Raw genomic sequence first — 17,957 nt, forward strand, 5'->3', positions numbered from 1 at the left:
ATTAGTTTACTTCGAATTAAAATTGACGTCGCGATTTAATGCGAATTAAATTTACTTCGCATTAGCTCCGTGTGAACGCTAAGCGAAGCTAATTCGCATTAAATGTACACGCATGCGTAATGGCAGATTTGGGTCACATGCATCATACCCATGGTCAGCTATATATATTAATGTCAGTTTTGTACGAAAAACTAAGCAAAATGATAATAATCACTAAAAACATGTATAAACATCATGTCATTAGATAATGTCAGACGTAAATCTGTGCTCTGCATAGGCATACTGAGTAATACATGTGGAAGGAATTGTTTTTAAATACGACAAAAATGTTTTAAAATAGTGATAATATGATTTTCTTTTTTACATTTTTTAAAACAAATATGCCGCTCATTGTTAATTTTTTTTTATACCATATGACGTCATAGTACACTTATAATACGTATTAGTAATTAAAAATTACGTCACAACAGTAGTCAGCGGAATGGTGAAAAAGACGTTCCGAAGTTTTAAAATTGGGCCCATGAAGAAACAATATATTGTCTAGATTGAATACTGGTCGTCAGAGGAAATTACAAGTAATTTCTTAGGAACTTATAAATAAACACGACAAAACTCCTTATGTATAGATCAGCATGTAAATTGTAAACATGTAGTATACTACATGTATATAACGTTTTGAACAAAGAATTCTGTATCTACACAATATTCATTAAAATACTGTATCTATAAAAATAATTTTCAATAACATAGTCTATTCTTTAATTTATTTCGCGCACCCTTTAATAGATATGCATTCGAATTTAATGCGCATTAGTTTACTTCACATTAAATATTACCGCCGTGTGAACGCTATTTAATTCGAATTAATTTAATGCGCATTATTTTACTTCGCATCTTTGATGCGAAGTAAAATTTAATGCGCATCCGTGTGAACGAGGCATTAATATGGATCGGAGTGGCCCTTCATGAGGTCAGTTGGCTCCTTGGGGTCGAAGGGCCTATATAGTGACCTTCGAATTTTGGGTCATTTTTGAGGGGCCATAACTCTGAAACAAAGCCCGTGAAGACACTGAGTTTTGGCCACATTCTAGAAGGGCATTGTCTGTCCTTGAAGGGTTTGGTGACACCAACTCCCCAGTAGACCCCGTGTTTTCCATTTTCGACCTTTTTTCTAAGAGTTGTTGCTCTAGGGTCAAAGGAGTTAGAGGGTACGAATTTTCGGGAGGGTCCTCTTAAGGGACCGCCCTCGACTACCATGGGGCGAATTTGGCCCCTTGGAATCAGGGGCCAAATGGGGCTCAAGTCGAATTTTTCATTTTTTTCTTCACTTTTTTGAAGGGCCGGAAGTCCTAGAAACCCTCGTGCCAGGGAGTCGAAATTCACATGAGATGATCCCAAAAGAACAGCCCCCAGTTGTACCTCGTAACGGAGATACATGTATGGGGTAGGACTGGATTCCCCCAATGGCCAAAATGGCGAAAATGGGCAATTTTTGAAGGACGCTATCTCCAAGATCCTTCAAGGGATCTTGTTGCCCTTTACAGGGACAACCTCGAAATGATTGTCTAATTCGGACCCCAAAACTCAGGGGCCTGGATCAAGGGCAAAGGGTCCGTCTGACCCCAACCATAGCCCCACCCTTTTGGGGCGAGTCGGCGACTTTGACTCTTCACTGAGTCCAAGTCTTTGGGGCTGCAGAGAAGCCCTTTGCACTAAAACATGGCCTGGACCCACTCTATTGCCCCATGGTTAAAAATAAGGGCTAGGGACCAAGAACACTCTACAATGCCTCCGGGAAGTGACTTGAGTGTCACCCGCCGCCTTTTACTTCTTCCCTAATATCCTTCTAGGAGCCGACCTGAGATGTTGAGGGGCCCTTTGGGGTCGAGACAAGGGGTCTAACCTAGTTTTCTAAAGGGGTGCAACCCTGAAAATACCCTTTTCGGGCAAGCCCTGGACATTAAGGGCAACTGGTTCCTTTAGTAAAACGTCATTCTATCCCCTTTCCAGGCTGATTTCAGGGCCGAAACTTGCTAAATCCCTAGGGCAGGGCCTGCTCTTTAGAACCCCACCCAGAAAGTCTCTGAGGGGGTCGTTTAGCACCCAGGGTCGAGGTTGAAAAAAGGCTCAAACTGTTCGCCGATATGACCCTTTAGGGCAATAGGGACACCTCCAAAAATGCAAAGTCCCTCCCCACCCCCCCACCCCCAAGATGGGGGATCGGGGTCCAATTTTGGGAGGGTAGGTTTTCGACCATTTCCCTTTGGACCAGGGTAAAAATCCCCCTAAAAATCCAAGGATAAAAAAACCTACCCCTAACCCAGAAAAATTAAGTACTTTCATACCTCCATGTATTAATGGGGTAAGTTGGGTATATTCCTCAGACCATCCTCGTTGCTGGGTCGTTTGCAGCCATATTTCCAGGAGGTTCGGGGATTGCCTCCCCGAGGGTTAGGCATTAAATTTAGCTAACAATTCAACCCCGAAGGAGTTTTTTCTACCCCCCCCCCCCTACGGGAACCCTAGGGGTCCTCCAAAATGACGGTGTTTTTTTCCAATTTACCCTAACTTTGAAAAAATTGTCCCAGGCGCCCTAGGGTTTTGGGACGTTAATAGTTAGGTTACGGGCGAGGATCTACCCCCCACACCCACTTTTTTTTTACCCCCCCCGGGAATTAACCCTAATTATGATAAAGCGAACCCTAACCCTAATTGCCCGTTAATTTTTTTAATTAATTCCTGTGGGAAGAGTAATTAAGGTGGGGGCACGTCAGTTGGTTAGATGCTGCAGAAATCGCCAAGGTTTAACGTGCCCCCACCCCCGGGACGCTAGGATTTTTTTTGACCAAGTGAGGGTAAAAATTCAAAAATCGAGGATTTTGCCCCCTAACTTTTTAAAAACTAATTAATGACCTCCAACTAATTAGGGGTGGGTTAGAGGGTCAAAATTAATTTCTAGCCCTCTGAGAGGGTTTGACCCAGCACCCCTAGAAATAGGGTCGTAGGAACCCAGGAACGAGGACCCTCTGAGGGGTATACCCAACTTACTCCATAGTAATGTCTAACTCTGAAAGTAACTCATATTTTTGGCTAAGTATTATGTTTTTTTTTATCCTTGGATTTTTAGGGGGATCTTTACCCTGGTCCGAGGGGCCCTGTTTGAAAACCTACCCTCCCCAAATTACAGCCCGATCCCCCATCTTGGGGGGTGGGAAGAGACTTTGAAATTTTTTTCAAGTCACCCCACTTGCCCCCCCCCCCATCTCAGATCGGTGGCTAACCCTAACCGTTTTTTCCACCCTAACCCCGGGTGTTAAGCGCCCGCCTCAGAGACTTTTTCGGGGGGGGGTTTCTAAAGAGCGGGCCCTGCCCTACGGATCTGGCAAGTTTCGCCCCTCCAATCAGTCTGGAAAGGGGGACAGGATGACGTTAGAGTCAGGTCGTCACGGCTACTTAAGGAGCCAAATCGGCCCTCGAAGGGTTTTTGGAGGGTGGTGCCCCTTTAGAAAAGGGGGTTTGACCCCTTTTCTGGACCCCAAAGGGCCACCCACCTTTTCGGTCGGCTCCTAGAAGGATATTACAGAAGAAGTCACCGGCGACGGGTGACACTCCATTCACTTCCCGGAGGCCTTGTGGCGTGGTCTGGGCCCCTAGCCCTTATTTTTCACCACGGGACAATAGAGTGGGGCCACGCCATGTTGGGGTGCCAAGGGGTCCTCGGCAACCCCAAAGACTTGGGCTCAGTGAAGGGTCCAAGTCGCCGACTCGCCCCCCAAGGGTGGGGCTAGGGTTGGGGTCAGACGGACCCTTTGCCCTTGACCCAAGCCCCTGATTTTTGGGCCCCGCATTGCCCTATCCTTTCTAGATTGTCCCTGTAAAGAGCAAGCCGATCCCTCCCAGGATCTGGAAGATGGGGTCTTTCAAAAAGGGCCGATTTTCGCCATTTTTGCCATTCGTGGACTCCAGTCCTGACCTCATATCTCCGTTACCCTCTACGACTAGAAGCTGTCCATTGGACATCTGACAGGGGACGGTGGGGGACCCATCTCACGTGAATTTCGATTCCCTAGCACTAAGGCTTCTAGGACTTCCGACCCTTCAGAAAAGGGCCAAAAAGTCAAAAATTCAACTTGGGCCCCACTTGGCCCCTGATTTCAAGGGGCTAAATTTCCCCCATGGGAGTCGAGGGCGGTCCCTTCGGAGGACCCTCGCGCAAATTGGGACCCTCCCATCCCCTCGACCTTAGGGCCACCACTCTTAGAAAAAAGGTCGAAAATGGACCAGATGGGGTCGATTCGGGAGTTGTGGTCGCGAAACCCTTCGAGGCCAGACAATGCCCTTCAAGGGTCGGGGAAAGCAGAGATGGGGCTCAAAAGGGGCCAAAACTCAGTCTTCTCGCATGCTCGGTTTCAGAGTTACGCCCCCTCCAAAAGTACCCCAAATTCGATGGTCACCCTATCGACCCTTCGACCCCAAGGGGCCAACAGACCCCATGAGGGTCGACTCCCATCCCCATTAAGGGTCCTCCGGTGATTTCAGCTCTCTAACCCCATCGGTTCCGGACCCTCGAAAAAATGTCAATGGGGTCAAGACCGAAAGGGACAAAATGCCGACTTTTTCCAAAATAAGGGGCTCACTGGCCCCGGACCAGTTGGGGTCGCGGCCCCGAAGGGCCCTTCAGCTCCTACTAGAACCGGCAGCCCCAACAACTCCCCCCCAAAAAGTTATTCAAAAAACAGGATCACTCGTGCGAACCCTGCTTGTATGGGGCAAATTGGCCCCATGGGGTCCGAGGGGCACCCCATACAAGGGGCCTTGAACCCATTGGGGGCCCCTTGCCCCATCCGTTTACGAGCACCAAACCTTAATACAATAGGAGTACTCCCCCGGGGATTCGCGTTGACCGGAGGGGCTGGGTCACCCCATGGGGATTTCGGATCGGCCCCTTCCGTGAGCCCTTCTTTCCAATGGGGGACCCCTGGCCCCACTTCTGTCTGGTAGCCCTTTCATCGCCTTGAGGTAGCCATTTCTGCCCTAACCCTCAAAGTAACCAGTCTTGCCCTGTAAGTAACCATGTTGCCCTACCAGAATAGGGCAATTTCGGTTACATTTAAGGGCAACTGTTTCACCCGAGGTAACCACTTTAGCCCTGTAAGTAACCAGTCTTGCCCTCAAAGTAACACATTATGCCCTTAGAATATTTCCTAACTGTAAACGACATCTCACTTTCTTCTTTTAGAGCGCCCATTCTGCACTCTCTAGGCGAGGTCCAGCAACCTTGATAACACCCCGACCCCAGACAGCAGCGACGCGCACTCCCCAGCGAACGTCCACCCAGACAGCAGCAGCCCACCGACGACCCGCCGCCTCCCCGGAACTCTCCTCCGATGTAACAGGGTTTATGGCAGGTCAGTACTATAGGTCCATTTTTACCCCAGCGTTACACGTCTACCAGTGAAGGTCCCTAACCCTAACTTGGAGTCTTCTGGCCCCACAAGTTGGGCAGTGACCCAATCGACCCCGACGAGGTCAAATTCTCTCTTCTATCGAACATCTTCACTTCATTTCAAAATTACATCTTTGGTAACAGTTGTCTATGTCTTCTTTTACAGTCGCTTCCCCAGCACGGAAGGGGATCGTTCTCACGCCCGGAGGTGAACACCCTGTGTAGGCTGTGCAGAGAACTCATTCCCAGAGGACACTGCGTACAGAGTCAGTTGGATGGGAGCAAGTTGCCTCAAACGGACCACAGACAGACTGACCGTCTGACCCCAACCCTAGTTTTCACCACAAAAAGGGTCCGGTCTGGCCCCACGCCTAACCATGTTTTTGGGCCCCCGATAACCCCAAGTGGGGCTTTTTCGACCCACAGGGGTCGAAAACTACCCTCTCCGACAATATTTCTGGGGCCTCCACCCTTTTGGTCGGCGACCCTTTTGGGGTCCTGGATGAGGTAGCCATTTGTGCCCTTAAACACTTAGAAACTTTCACCTCCTCCCAACAGGTAGCCATTTCGTCCCTCAAAGGTAAACAATAGTCCACAATGTAGCCAAGTTTGCCTTCAATGTAACCGCGGAAGCCCTCAATGTAACCATATTTGCCCGCTGAGTAGCCAATTGGCCCTCAAACGGTCAACCTCATTTCCACCCTTTTCGGCAGGGGTCGTAGATCCTCAACGGAAGTACTTGGCAACACCAACTTTTCGGACGATTCTCACCGGGGGGGAGTCTATCGACTCTGTAAAGGTCAATTCGTAACAAGGGAAAATGACAAATTCATTCTAGGCCAAAAGTCGCGTTTTCGGCCGATTTTGAGGAGCGGTATCTCGGTACCGGAAGTAGGGAGGAACTCCATCTTGGCAACATAGGGTCTCCTTAGGATGGACAGTAAATGCTGTGCAGGACAATTTTTAACTAATTTTTTGAAGGGGAGAAACATGACTCTCAATATTTCGGAGAGGGCAATGTTTACCCTTTTTATAGGGGTCATATCTCGGCACCGGAAGTACCGACCGATCCCATCTCTTCCGCCTACTTCCACCTCCACCCCTCTCCATCTAAGGTGTAAAGGACATCTTCTCGGGGTTAGAAACGAACGAGTTATTATCCTTCCAATAAAGTGCATTTCGTGAATTTTTGGGCGGGAAAGTTGCAAATTTCTAACGGCTCATATCTCTGCACAGGAAGTAAAATAATGGCTTTTTTTTTTTTTTTTTTTATAAAATAATGATCGCCTGGCCACCTACTATCGACCATGTGAAGGGCACGAAAAAGCAATGCGTTTTCGTCGACCAACGATGGCATTTAAAAAAAAGTGATCTGGCCATTTTTAAAAAAAAAAAACGGATTTGCCTTCTTCCCCATATCTCTTGCTTTTTGTTCTTTTTTTATTACTTTTTCATGCTCTTTTGCCTTAAATTAGAGTTGGAACTAGTTTTCATAAGGATTTTGAGTTGTTTTGGGGTGTTTTGGGTGAATTTTGTTGGTTAGGGTTAGGGTTAGGGTTAGACTGACAGTGTAACCGAGGGCTATATAAGGCCGGAAAAAACACACTTCAGTCAGTCGACGTTCAGAGGCTGTCATGGACACATCTACCAACACCGACCGAACCATAGACTATGATGCTGGCGATGACTCTATTGTTCCGGAAACATCCGTACACCACTCGTCTTTCTCTTCGGAGTCCTCCGCCTTAAAGGCGCCGGTACCACTCCCAGAGTTGTCGTCGTCGTCTTCCTCCTCCGGCACTCGCGAGTCGCCGGCCCCGACTCGTACAGAAGAACCTTTCTCTTTGGAGAAAGCCTCGGCATTGAAGGGTCCTGCCGCATCATCCACAGACGAATCCACGTCTTCCCTCTCCTCCTCCTCCTCCTCGAAGAGTGAACCCTCGACGGACGCCACCAGAAGAGCCTCTTCGTCTTCTTCCTCCTCCTCCGAGTCGGAGACGGAGCCCGAGTCCGAGGATGCCAGGAACCGCTCGTACGGCCTGCTGGTCGGTCCTTACCGCATTATAACCCTTCCCGAACCACAACGTGAAGAAGAGCCACACCAGTCGCCACTCCGGTCGCCACACCAGTCGCCACTCCGGTTGCCATTACAGTTGCCACTCTGGTCACCACTCCGGTCGCCACACCAGTCGCCACACCAGTCGCCACACCAGTCGCCACTCAGATCGCCACACCAGTCGCCACTCTGGTTGCCACTACAGTTGCCACTCCGGTCGCCACACCAGTCGCCACTCTGGTCGCCACACCAGTCGCCACTCTGGTCGCCACACCAGTCGCCACTCCGGTTGCCACTACAGTCGCCACTCCGGTCGCCACTTCAGACGCCGCCCGGGACCGGCGCCACAACGACACAGTCTGCCTTTTCGGAGTCCCCCTCCCTCTTCTCGTCGGAGTGCGAGCCCGAGCCAGAGTCCGCGGCTGCGCAGACCTCGTCGGAGCCGGAGCACAGCCCGCGCCGACCGAGATACAGACAGCGCCAGCAGAGGAACCCCGTGCGGGTGAGACCCCTTTGCCGCTGCAGCCACTGCAGCGCCTTAGTCGTGAACTTGCCGCGTCACTGCCGGCACGTTCACCACAAGGAACCACCAGCCAAGCCCATCACCGTCAAGAGTCGTGCGGGACACCGGTACAGGGAGTGCCCCGTGGAAGGGTGCCACAAGGCTGTGGCACGCCTCGCTCAACACTTGTCGGTCGTCCACAAAATACCGGCCGGAATCATGCGGAAGGAATTGGTCAAGCAGGGCAGGACCTTCCAAGAACTCCACACGGGAGGAGGACAACCACAGATATGGCCGCCCCTCTCAATCCCGTCAGAGCCGTTACTCAGGGCAGGTAAGGGAATCTTTCGGATATATATTTTCTTCTTCTCATCTCTCGTGGGTTGAGGGTGCAAAAGGGGGGTGGGGTGGCGATGTCGGCCAAGGGTGGGGGTTAGTGTTCAGCAGAATCATTTCATTCCTCGTCTTCTTTTTCTAGGAAAACCAGACTGGAGAAGATGATGCGGCGGCTCTTGTCGTCCTCCGCCTCCTCCTTCTCATCTTCGTCGTCGTCGTCGGACGATTCCCCTGAGCGCCGCCGGCCTCCACCAGGTGGGGCTGAGAAGAGGAAGAGTGGTGATTGGCTTTCGCATTCCAGGCACCCCAAGAGACGGAGGCTGACCTACACCACGTCGCCAGAGAAGACAACGTAAGATCATGCATGCTTTTCTGGACTTTGACATTCTCATCCCCGAAATGAAGTAGCCAAATTGCCCTGCATGTAACCACTTTAGCCCTCTAGGTAACCATTGTTGCCCTAAAAGACTGATATTTTCATCCCCGAAATGAAGTAGCCAATTAGCCCTGCATGTAACCACTTTAGCCCTCTAGGTAACCTTTGTTGCCCTCAAAGTCACCAATGTGGCCCTGCAAGACTTGGACTATTTCCCAACGCTCAAACGACATCGTATGTTCTTCTTTCAGAGCACCCGTCCCGCACTCGGCAGACGGCAGGGTCCAGGAACCTCCGGCGAGCTTGGTCGCGCCCCCCACACCTCCTCGGACGGCAGCGATGTACGATCAACCGCTCACCTCCACACCGGTGAACACCACGTAAGAGCATGCTTTCCTCTCTAGTGCCACAGCTAGATACACTGCACTGTTTCCTAACTCTCACGACATGTTATTTTCTTCCTTTTAGAGCGCCGACTCTGCACTTCGTGAGCGACATACAGACCCATCCGGCGATCTTGGACAGGCCCGTACCCCGGAAAGCAGCAGCAGCACCGGCAGCAGCAGCAGCAGCAGCAGCAGGCCCCCTCCATGACCCGCCTCCCCGGAAGTCCCGTCCGATGTCACCGGCTTCATGACAGGTGAGTACTATTATCTACGCAGCAGGCATCGGGATCGGGGACGTGTAGTCTACCTTCATTTTCAACATTCACTTCCTTTTTTCAGTGCCCCTACTCCGACGTTACTTTAGGTGGCTTACCTCCGTTGACATGGACAAGCCGTACCCGGTGGCCTACCAACACGCCCGGCAGACGTACGACATATGGAGGCGGGTTCGTCGGGGAGAGGAATACAGTCTGTATCTCGTTCCAGTGGCAGGCATCAAGGAACTGTGGATGGAGGAGGCGGTCCGCAGGTTCGCCCCGGGGACGACCAAGTCCTATTTGGGATCCGTGACCATGTTCCTTGAGTTCACCCTGTCCATCTACCGGGCCGAGGACGTCCAGGCGACGGAAGCCGCGGTGTCGGAGCTGAAGAGGAGCCAACGAAGACTACAGCGCCGGACGCGGGAGCAGAGGACCCAGATGGAGGTCAGAGCCGTGGGTGAGTTCCTTTCCTTCGTTGTCGTCTGATATCTGTGTACACGTCATTCCATCATTTATTCATCTCTGCTTTCGTTACAGCCAACATGGTCACCCCGGACCAGGTCCTCGCCGTCCTCAACTCGCAATACGTCAGTGCCATAACGCTCAGGTTATCCCGCGCCAAGACTTTCACCACCGTCCACGTCCTTCGTCAGGTGAGGAACCTCGTCATGTTCCGCCTCATGCTAGACAACGGCCAGTGGGTTGGAGCCCTCCTGGGAATCACGCCCACAGTCGTCCAGGAGGCCGAAGTCACCGACGAGGGAGCGATACTCATGGCAAGTGATTTTTAAAAGATTACTCAGTTACTTTTCTGCATGTGGATTGGCATGTTTCTATTGATTTCTTTATCGACAGGTCGCCGCCCACAAGACGGGCTACGTGGCGCCGGCAGTGTTCACCGTCATCAAACCCCTCTGGAACATGCTGCGTAACTTCCTGAAGGGCTACCAGGCACTCCCGGGCTACAACGCCCAGCGCATGCGGGAGGAGACCATCTGGGTCACGCTAGATCACATCGACGGACCCGTCCGCCCACTATCCAGACAAGGACTCTACGCAGGTCTGAACCAACTCTGGTGTGCCGTCCACAGACCGGGACACCAGCTGTCGCCCTCCCTATACCGCAAGGCAGTGGCCACCTTCACACGGATGGTGGATCCGTGGATCCGGGAAATGCTGGCCAGACACATGTCCCATGCCCCGGAGACCAGCGACCGCTTCTACAACCTGGCCAGGGCGAGGGACTCGGCTTTCTTTGTGTCTGGAAAAATCCGCGGGGCCATGACCGGGCGCTCCAAGCCCCTGCTAGAGGTAAATCTTTTCTTCCACTCATTGAATTGTGTCAGACTTTCGTGACCACTTTGTCATTTTCATTATTTCATCCACTTCTGGTTACTTACAGACAAGCCGTTTCCCACACGCGACCCAGTTGCCCTACTCGGACTCGGCGGCCGTCAGCGCCTCGTCGATACCCAGTACTTCGGCAACCCTGGACCCACCGGTAGCCCCGCCGCCGACGACGCTTCGAGAGGTAAGACTCTAATCTTTAACCCTAACCCTTATCGTCAAACACAAATATCTTAGGATTGTGTCCGACTCTCTGCAACACTTTGTCATTTTCATTATTTCATCCACTTCTGGTTACTTACAGACAAGCCGTTTCCCACACGCGACCCAGTTGCCCTACTCGGACTCGGCGGCCTAACGGGCCCCACGAGGAACAATGGGGTCGGTCTTGCCCCAGTAGGGCTCAGCAGCAAGTCTAACAAGTGCGCCCAACACGCATGACTTATTAAGGGGCAAGTTGGCCCAAAAAATCTCATTATTGTACCTTTTCGATTTGGTGACCCCTTACAATGTAGCCAAATTTGCCTTCCAAGTAACCTCGGAAGCCCGCTAGGTAACCAGAATTGCCCTCTGAGTAACCGATTGGCCCTCCAAAGGTAGGGTTACGGTTAGGGTTAGACTCTGGGGGAAGGCTATATTTAGCAGGCTATATATAAGGACGGAAATAGCACACTTCAGTCATTCGACTTTTAACCGCCGACATGGACACATCCACTGAGACTGACAAAAAAGTAGAGTTTTACATTGGCGATTGTCCGAATGTTACGGAAACGACCTCGTCTTCCTCTTCGGAGTCCTCCTCGGCCTTGAAGCCTCCGGCAACAGTCACAGAGTTGTCGTCTTCCTCCTCCTCGAGCAGTCCAGAGTCGGCAGCCCCGGCAAGGAGAGAACCTTCCTCTTCGGAGTCCTCCTCGCCATCGAAGGGTCCTGCGACATCCCCAGACTCCTTGTCTTCCTCCTCCTCCTCCTCCGACGACTCCCAGACCCAGACCCAGACCGAGCCCGAGTCCGAGGATGATAGTTACCCCTGCTCACAGGGTTGATCCAGCAGTCCTTAGAATTCAATTCGGTGAAGTGACACTGGACTATGATTAACAGCCATTGTTTCTTGTAATATTTGGTGGTAGTTATATGTACGAGGGACCTCTCCTCACAGCAGTGGTCCAACAGCGATCAGGATTCGGTGAAGTGACACTGGACTTTCATTAAAAGACAACATTGTTTCTTGTAATATTTGGTGGTAGTTATATGTACGAGGGACCTCTCCTCACAGCAGTGGTCCAGCAGTGATCAGGATTCGGTGAAGTGACACTGGACTTTCATTAAAAGACAACATTGTTTCTTGTAGAATTATATGTACTGAATACAATTTCTTTTAAACGTCTTTGTATTTTTTGTCTTTTATTTCATGGGATAACGCCAATACATTGAAAGCCCTCCGTCTTGCCCCAGTAGGGCTCAGCAGCAAGTCAATAAAGTTGGCCCAACACACAAAAACACTTCGACAATTTTGATCGATTTTCAGAAGGTTGTTATTCAGGTAGCCAAAATAGCCCTTAAATGTAGCCAAAATGGCCCTTAAAAACTTTACAGATTTTAAGGTTGTTATTCAGGTAGCCAAAATAGCCCTTAAATGTAGCCAAAATGGCCCTAAAAAACTTTACAAATCCAAAACTTTGGATTGGTCATATCTCGAACCGGAAGCACTTAGGGACCCAATTTTGGGGCTCTGAACCCCTTGAAAGCCCTTCTGTCGACACCCGTAAGGGCAGGTCCCTAGAGGGGCTTACAATAGTTTGGGATCACCCTCTAAAAAGGGTCATGCTGGGGTAGGGTTTTAGCCCTTTGCCCCAAATCGACCCCTAGGGACCATATAGTGGGGCCCCATGATATTAGCCCCCCCAAAAAATTGGGGGCTGACCCCATCAAGTGGGGCTCAGTCGGCAGTCTAAAAGTTCTTAATCCCCTTTAGGAACCTCTGACCCCAAGGGAGCCCATTTGCCCCACGGGGGCCGAGAACGGACCCCTCTGAGGCCCCAGCCCCAATTGGGATCCTCTAGCCCCATTGACCCCAGAGCTACAAGTTCTCCAGTAAAGGGTGTCACCCTTAAACACTTGGGCCCCAAGGGGCAAATGAGCCCCATGGGGCTCCAAGCCGCTCCCCTCGAAGGCCCCTGCCCAAATTTGGGTCCCCTAGCCCCACTCACTCCCGAGCCCCACAACTTGCAAAAAGTGGATACCCGGAAAGGCAGGTCCCAAGAGGGGCTTACATAAGTTTGGGGTCATCCTCTTAAAAGGGCCATGCTGGGGTAGGGTTTTTAGCCCTTTGCCCCAAATCGACCCCTAGGGGCCATATAATGGGGCCCCATAATATTAGCCCCCCCAAATGAGGGGCTGACCCCATCACGTGGGGCTCACTCGGCAGTCTAAAAATTCTTAACCCCCTTATGGAACCCCTGACCCCAAGGGGGCAAATTTGCCCCACAGGGGCCGAGAACGAACCCCTCTGAGGCCCCAGCCCCAATTGGGGTCCTCTAGTCCCATCGACCCCAGAGCTACAAGTCCTCCAGTAAAGGGTGTCACCCTGAAACACTTGGGCCCCAAGGGGGCAAATGAGCCCCATGGGGCTCCAAGCCGCTCCCCTCGAAGGCCCCTGCCCAAATTTGGGTCCCCTAGCCCCACTCACTCCCGAGCCCCACAACTTGCAAAAAGGGTCGAAATGAGGGTTCCTATCTCGGGACCGGAAGTGCCTAGGGACCCGATTTTTTGGCCCTGGACCCCTCGAAGGCCCTTTTGTCGACACCCGGAAGAGCAGGTCCGTGAAGGGGCCGACACTAGTTAGGGGTCACCCTCTTAAAAGGGTCATGCCGGGGTAGGGTTTTTAGCCCTTTGCTCCAAATCGACCCCATGGGGCCATACAGTGGGGCCCCTTCATGTTAGCCCCCAGAAAATATTGGGGCTGACTCCATCAAGTGGGGCTCAGTCAGCAGTCTTAAAATTGTTAACCCCCCTTGGGGAACCCCTGAGCCCAGGGGGGCCAATTTGCCCCACAGGGGCCCAGAACGGACCCCTCTGAGGTCCCACCCCAAATGGGGGTCTTTTGCCCCATCGACCCCAGACCTACCTGTCCTCCAGTAAGGGGTGTCACTTTAGACCACTTTGGCCCCAAAGGGTCAAGTTTGCCCCACCGGGGTAAAGGGGGTTGTGAGGGAAGGTCCCTCCCCAAATATGAGCCCTCTATCCCCACTCCTCTGGCAGCTGGGGCTATTGGCAAATTTACTCCCCCCCCCTTTTTTTAAAGGGGCCATTGTGGTTCGATTTTAGGGCTAATTTGGCTACCGGAATAGGATATTGGAATATTTATCCCACTTTTTTAAGGGCAAATGTGGTTACATTTTAGGGCTAATTTGGCTACCTTAATAATGGCCTTCCTCCGAGACAGGTACCTCGGTACCCCATTTTTTTTTAGGGACCCCCTTTTCTCCCCTAAGGGGCCCTCTGAAGACCCCTGGAAGGGTTGGCCCCCAACGAGCTGCCAGAGCGGTGGGCTATCACCCCCTTCACTGTCAGGGTAGGTTCTTTAGCCCTTTGACCCTCATCGGCCCCATGGGGCCACAGAGGGGGGTCAACCCTTTTAGGCCTCCCTTCGAGTGGGGCTGGAAGGGGCCAGAGTGAATTGGGATCACCCTTCTAGGAAGGATAAGTCAATTGAGTGTTTTGGGCCCCTGGCCCCAAACGGGTCCGAGGGGGGCATTAGAGTGGGGACAGGATAGTTTTCACCACAAAAAGGGTCCGGTCTGGCCCCACGTGGGAGGGGGGCTCTTTCCAAAGTCTAACAATGTTTTTGGGCCCCCGATAACCCCAATTGGGGCTTTTTCGACCCACAGGGGTCGAAAACTACCCTCTCCGAGAATATTTCTGGGGCCTCCACCCTTTGGGTCTGGGACCCTTTTGGGGTCCTGGATGAGGTAGCCATTTGGCCTTAAAAGACTTCGACATTTTCATCCCAAAAATGAGGTAGCCATTTGGCCCTAAAAGACTTAGAAATTTTCATCCCACAATGAAGTAGCCAAGTAGCCCTGCAGGTGACCACTTTAGCCATTTCTTTAAGGGCATCGGGCAAAAATGGTTACTGCCCTAAAAGACTTGGTCGTTTTTCCTTAAATAACAATGTTTAGGGCTAATTTGGCTACCGGAATAGGAGATTGCAAAAATTACCCCACTTTTTTAAGGGCAAATTTGGTTACATTTTAGGGCTAATTTGGCTACCTTAATAATGGCCTTCCTCCGAGACAGGTACCTTGGTACCCCATTTTTTGGGGACCCTCTTTTCTCCACACGGATCCCCTAAGGGGCCCTCTGAAGACCCCTGGAAGGGTAGGCCCCTAACGAGCTGCCCGAGCGGTGGGCTATCACCCCCTTAACTGTCAGGGTAGGTTCTTTAGCCCTTTGACCCTAATCGGCCCCATGGGGCCACAGAGGGGGGTCAACCTTTTCTCGGCCTCCCTTCGAGTGGGGATGGAAGGGGCCAGAGTGAATTGGGATCACCCTTTTATGAAGGAAAAGTCACTTGGGTGTTTTTGGCCCCTTGCCCCCAAACGGGTCCGAGGGGGGCATTAGAGTGGGACCAGGATAGTTTTCACCACAAAAAGGGTCCGGTCTGGCCCCACGTGGGAGGGGGGCTCTTTCCAAAGTCTAACAATATTTTTGGGCCCCCGATAACCCCAATTGGGGCTTTTTCGACCCACAGGGGTCGAAAACTACCCTCTCCGAGAATATTTCTGGGGCCTCCACCCTTTGGGTCTGGGACCCTTTTGGGGTCCTGGATGAGGTAGCCATTTGGCCTTAAAAGACTTCGACATTTTCATCCCAAAAATGAGGTAGCCATTTGGCCCTAAAAGACTTAGAAATTTTCATCCCACAATGAAGTAGCCAAGTAGCCCTGCAGGTGACCACTTTAGCCATTTCTTTAAGGGCTTCGGGCAAAATTGGTTACTGCCCTAAAAGACTTAGCCATTTTTCTTTAAGGGCATCGGGCAAAAAATGCTAATTGCCCGAAAAACGTTTTCATCCCCGGCCACAAGGTAGCCAAAAGGGCCCTCGTTAGGTGGGCCCCTTATGGGGGTCTTAACGGAGGGGCCGGGGGCGGAGGGTCCCGGACACAGGGGTCAGACCCTTGAACTGTCCGGGGAACCACCAAAGGACCCGAAAGGGGGCGCAGTTTCCAAGGCAGCCCAGACCCCCTTTTCATGTGTCCTGACCCTCGGGACCGGAAGTCCCTAGGGACCCTTTTTTGTCAACAAGACCCACTTGGGGGGGCCTTTACCGACCCCTTGCATTTTTTGGCCCCCACAAGGGGCAAAAAAAGGGATTGTCGTCACCACTTTAAAAGGGTGACGTTAGAAAAAGATTTCGGGCCCCTAGCCCCTAACAGGCCCCATGGGGCCCGAGAGTGGGGCCAGCCCTTTGACCCCACAAAAAGGGTCTGGTCTGGCCCCGTCGAAAAGGGGCACGGTCACAAGTCAAAAAATGTCGGCCCCTACCCTGACGACCCCTGGCCCCTGGCGGCCCCTTTGACCCCAAGGGGGTCGAGTTAGCCCCCCGTGTGGGGTCCATCCGCCGTTGGGGCCCTCTAGCCCCATCGACCCACGGAGGGCAGGTCTGCCAAAAAGGGGTCGACAAAACCCTATACCCAAAAGGAGTTTGGGACCCCAAAAGGGGTTCCTTGGCCCCAAGTGGGGCAAGGGCTGGCCCCTGGGAGGACTATGGCCCCAATAGGGTCAAAATATTTCCAACCCCCTGACCACACCAGGTCGCGTAGAAAAGGGTGAAAACTCGTAGGGCTTCGGACCCCAAGGGCTCGACTGGCCCCAGGGCTACTGAGACAAAGTGGGGCACTTTTGCCCCATCGACCCCGGAGCACCCACTCTTGCAGAAAGAGGTGGCGAAACATGGGGTTCCCGATCCGGAGGGGATCCACGGGACCCCTAGGGGTCGAGGCCGATCCCTAAGAAGGGTCATCGACCCAGTCTGGGTCCTGTAGCTCGATCGGGTCCAAAGTGACAATTTTTTTTTTAGGTTTTGGCTACCTACCGGACTCCTGCTGGGCACTGGGGCCTTGACCTTGGAGGGGTCAGATGGACTCTGAAAAGGTCCTCCGAATGACCCCTAGTGGGGTCCCGAATCTCATGGGGACCCAAAGTTATGGCCCCTGATTGGACAATTTCGGGTCTATTTTGGGACTTTCAAAAGTGGGTCTCAAGGGTCTTAGAATGGTCCAAAACCCCTAGAAAACGGGTCCCCAATTTCAAGTCAACCCACTTGGACTTTCTTCAAAATATCGACGTCAATTAAGTTGCCCCAATTGGTCGCCACAGGGCAGGGCAATGTAACCAAACTTACCCTCTTAGGTCACCCCGGGCACTTTCCGAGTCACCACGGGCAATTTCCGAGTCACCACGGGCAATTTCCAGTAACCAAAGTTCCCTCAAGTCTCCACCTAGCCCTTTCCCGGCCATTTTCGTGACCAAAAGGGCCCTCTTTGTTGCTCTATCATAACCCTAACCCTAATCCTAACCCTAACCCTAACCCTAAACCCTAACCCTAACCCTAACCCTAAACCCTAAACCGTAACCCTAACCCTACCCCTAACCCTAACCCAAACTTTAAGGGCATCGGGCCAAATGGCAACATGCCCTTAAAGATTTACCAGTCTTGCCCTCAAAGCGGAACCCTATGCCCTCAAAGTCACCAACACTTTAAGGGCATCGGCCAAATGGCAACATGCCCTTAAAGACTTACCAGTCTTGCCTTCAAAGCGGAACCCTATGCCCTCAAAGTCACCAAAACTTTAAGGGCATCGGACCAAATGGCAACATGCCCTTAAAACTTACCAGTCTTGCCCTCAAAGCAAAACCCTATGCCCTGAAAGTCACCAACACTTTAAGGGCATCGGACCAAATGGCAACATGCCCTTAAAGACTTACCAGTCTTGCCCTCAAAGCAAAACCCTATGCCCTGAAAGTCACCAACACTTTAAGGGCATCGGACCAAATAGCAACATGCCCTTAAAGACTTACCAGTCTTGCCCTCAAAGCGGAACCCTATGCCCTGAAAGTCACCAACACTTTAAGGGCATCGGGCCAAAACGCAACATGCCCTTAAAGACTTACCAGTCTTGCCCTCAAAGCGGAACCCTATGCCCTGAAAGTCACCAACACTTTAAGGGCATCGGGCCAAAACGCAACA

General features: G+C 51.8%; 1 protein-coding gene across 1 annotated transcript; it reads left to right on the forward strand.

The window, feature by feature from the left end:
• Positions 1 to 11,410: 11,410 nt before the first annotated feature.
• On the forward strand, positions 11,411 to 11,752 carry LOC130051490 (uncharacterized). The gene has a single exon (XM_056153449.1). It carries the CDS (start codon positions 11,411 to 11,413, stop codon positions 11,750 to 11,752), a length of 342 nt encoding a protein of 113 aa, XP_056009424.1.
• Positions 11,753 to 17,957: the final 6,205 nt, after the last annotated feature.

This window comes from Ostrea edulis, chromosome 2 (genome assembly GCF_947568905.1).
Source record: "Ostrea edulis chromosome 2, xbOstEdul1.1, whole genome shotgun sequence".
Lineage (NCBI taxonomy): Eukaryota > Metazoa > Mollusca > Bivalvia > Ostreida > Ostreidae > Ostrea > Ostrea edulis.